The 3,199-nt window shown below is 58.7% G+C and overlaps 1 protein-coding gene across 1 annotated transcript in view; it reads right to left on the bottom strand.

Moving 5' to 3' along the window:
- Positions 1-588: 588 nt before the first annotated feature.
- NPLOC4 (nuclear protein localization 4 homolog (S. cerevisiae)) overlaps positions 589-3,199 on the bottom strand; it is a gene marked incomplete at both ends in the record, with an annotated part of 24,462 nt that continues 21,851 nt past the window's right edge. Inside the window, 2 exons of the mRNA XM_010082133.1 lie at positions 589-705; positions 1,606-1,701. Of these exons, the coding sequence (XP_010080435.1) occupies positions 589-705; positions 1,606-1,701 (213 nt within the window). The remainder of the gene's footprint in view (positions 706-1,605; positions 1,702-3,199) is intronic.

Here is a 3,199-nt window from a genome sequence, read left to right as displayed (position 1 = left end):
GTCAGCCCAGCTGCCCCGCACACGCGCAGTGCTCCGTGCCCCCGAAGCCTCTGGCAAACTTGTCCCTTTTTGCTGGCATGCTGCTTACACCGGGAAGGTCCGGCGGCGCAGATGTGAACTGGGGCCATGGGCAGCCGCCAAGCTCCCGGTGCCCGGCCAAGAGAGGCAGAGCTGCGCAGCCAGGAAGTCGTTGGCCTCACCGAGATTTAGGGGCTCTGATCTCGTTATCGTTAGGACAGGAATTTCTGATTCTGAGATTTTTTTTTTTTTTTATAAATGTTTCCAGCTCCCAGAGCCGCAGCCAAGTTGGCTCTATCTGGTCTGTGACCGTGCTAACAACCACCACCCCCTCGCTGCTCCGAGCAGCGCGTCCAGAGCTCTTGGTCTGGTTGGGAGCTTTGGTTTCACTTTTTAAACCTTCTACCAACAGCTCAGCCTGGAAGAAGAAGCCCTGGACCAGCCACACACGGCCAGGGACGTGCCAGCGGTGGCATGCTGGGTCCCTGTCCTTGTAAGTGACACCCTGGGAGGAGCTCAGGGCCCTGGGGACAGCAATGCCGACACAACCCTTTCCTCCCCGTTACGTACCCGCAGAGGCATGACCTCGTTCGTGACCAGGAAGAGGAGCAGATGGAAATCGGAAATGATGTCTAGGAAAACGGAGGAAGTATTTTGGGACAGGTATGTGGCCAAGCTGTGGAAGTCCTAGAGAGAGGGGAAAGCAATAAAGAGAAGTAACTTCCCCTCCAGGCAATAACGTTATTTTCCTGTTCAGATCCACTACCAGGCACTGGAGCGTTCCTGCCTCTTTAGGGCATCGGCTGCAATGTGCAGAGACCCTCCCAAAATCAGATCCCGGGCTGGCTGCCCGAGTTGCAGCTAACAACTTCCAGAAAAAAGGATCTTTGGGCCCACAGCTCCCCTGTGCGAGCACCTGAACCCCCGTGCACACAGAGCCGACCCCAGACCCAGGAGGTGCTGAGCAGAGGCCAGCCAGCCCAGCACCAAGCCCAGTCCCTGCGGAAAAGAGGCAAAGGAGGACAAAGCAGCCCCTTGCTCCCCATCCTCTCCCCTTTCTCTGCTCCTGAACCCGGGATGTCCTCAGAAATAGGGACCAAGCTGTTGCTGACCAGCCGACCTCTCCCGCTCTGCTGCAACGGGCAGCGACCCTTCTCTCCTGACGACTCTGGAGGAAGCTGTGGACATCCCTGGCACAGCCTCCTTAGAGAAACAAGCTGCTGCTGCTTTAGAGCAACTCCAGCCTTCTGTGCGCCGGCAACACCCAGCGAGCGCCTCGAGCTGTCTGGCAGCTGCCTCTGCTCAGCACTCTGGGCCTCTTGCAGAAAAAGTCTCGGCATTTTTAAAATCAATTCAGGAAGAGAAGTCTGCCCCGGCCCTGCCACGGAGCAGGGGGGAGCAAGGCGTCCAGCCGGCTGATCGGCATGCGGACGCTGCTCTGCGCAGGAAGGTGTTTGGCAAGCGCTGGGCTGAGCTGCGATGGGGTGATCTAAGGGCACGGCCGCAGCCGCCCCTTGGCAGATATCGGTAAGAGGAAGGGAGGCAGCCGCCCCACCGTACGAAACACAGCTTGGGATCACTCCTTACCTGAGTTTCTCCCAGCACATCGCGGTTCTCGATGGGGAATGGATTTTGAGAAATAGAAAAAGTGTAGACTGGATCCTTGGGGAAAGTTGTCGTAATCTGTAAAATCCAAGACAGACCGATCAGAGTGCTGCCAGCAGGAGAGGCGAGCGGGACGCGGGGAGCCAGGCTCCCGAGAGGCAACAGCAGCCACGGCCGAGCTCAGGGAGACAGCGAGGTGACTACAGCCGGGATCTTCCGACGGCTTTCAACCTTTCAAGGGATATTCCAACCAGCACGCCCCTTAGCTCCTGCCATCACTTCTAACCAAGCTGGAGGGAGATGCCCTCTGGTCCTGAGGAGCACAGCGCGATGCCGTGCAGAGCCCCTCTCTCTGCAAACATCACCGCGGAGCAGTGGCTCCCGGCACTGCTGCTGCGGTGTCACCCTGGGGGTCACCTTAGCATCAGGGGGTGACAGGGGAGAGCACGGCCCCTGCGTCTGGCCACGGGGTAGCCAGGGGACCATGCTGCTCCATCCAGGGTTGGAACAGGGGCCAGGAAAGCACCTTTGCACCTCACTGACCAGAGCCAGCCCCTGCTCAGGGTGCACTAATCCCATCCCCTGCGCCAAAGGGACAGGGAACGGGGCCATACAACACTGTGCCCACATTACTGAGCTCACAAGCCAGCGTTTGGGCCAGCTGCTGACATGTAAACCCGTCCTGATTCTGGGGGCTTTAGAGCGTTGGTGTCAGTCGCCGACTGCCAGGCCCCGGCGGCGAGGAGCTTTGCAAGGAGAGAGGCAGAGATACCTGCCGGGACAGCGTGAACAGGAATAATGCCTTCTGGGTTTTTTAAAAGACAAAACAAGATGCTTCAGAAACACAGCTTTCCAGCCTGCTCCTAAAAGCGTGTTCCATCAATCTGTTTTCATCTTAATTACACCCCAGGTAGCCTGCAAACAGATGCCTTTACTGCGGGAGTCAGAAATATGCTCCAGCGCTGCCGACTGGCACGGGGCGTCCGAGGGCCCCGCACAACGGGCCCGTTGTTCCGGACACGACATTTCTCTGTGTGACTCACACGTCCCAGTGCTGCTCTGATAAGTGACCCACACACAGCAGAGAGTAAACGGGCAAGAAGGACGAGCCAGGGGCAGGCTGCCGGCTGCCAGCTTCCCCGCGGGACGCTGCCTGTGCCAGGGGCAGCTGGACCAGACCAGTTGCTCCGGTGGATTTAATCGTTATTGGCACCACCTCTAACTCCAGCAATATCATCTGTCATCCGAATTATTTGCTTTCCTGCCTTCCACACTGTAATAGTTTCCTTTCGAGCCCGGGGGCAGAGCCGTGCCGCAGCGCCTGGCAGCGCTCGCTCGCGGGCAGGAGCAGCCGTGCTGCAGCCAAGCTGTGCTGCGGCGTGAACTCCCCACCGCAGGAAAAGGCATTTCTGCACAACCAGCCTGGGCTGCTGAGTCACCAAACAGAGCTGGATTCTTAATTGCTGCTCAGCGACAGACAACTGGAGCTCTGTAATTAGCTCCCCGTAAGGTAATGCCCGGCACACGGGTCCGTGGGGCTGGCTGTTCCCCTGCCGCGGGGCTCCGCGCCAGCTCG

The sequence above is a fragment of the Pterocles gutturalis genome, unplaced genomic scaffold (genome assembly GCF_000699245.1).
Source record: "Pterocles gutturalis isolate BGI_N339 unplaced genomic scaffold, ASM69924v1 scaffold15539, whole genome shotgun sequence".
NCBI lineage: Eukaryota > Metazoa > Chordata > Aves > Pterocliformes > Pteroclidae > Pterocles > Pterocles gutturalis.
The sequence above is the reverse complement of the archived record's forward strand: the minus strand, read 5'-3'. Positions and strand labels throughout refer to the sequence as shown.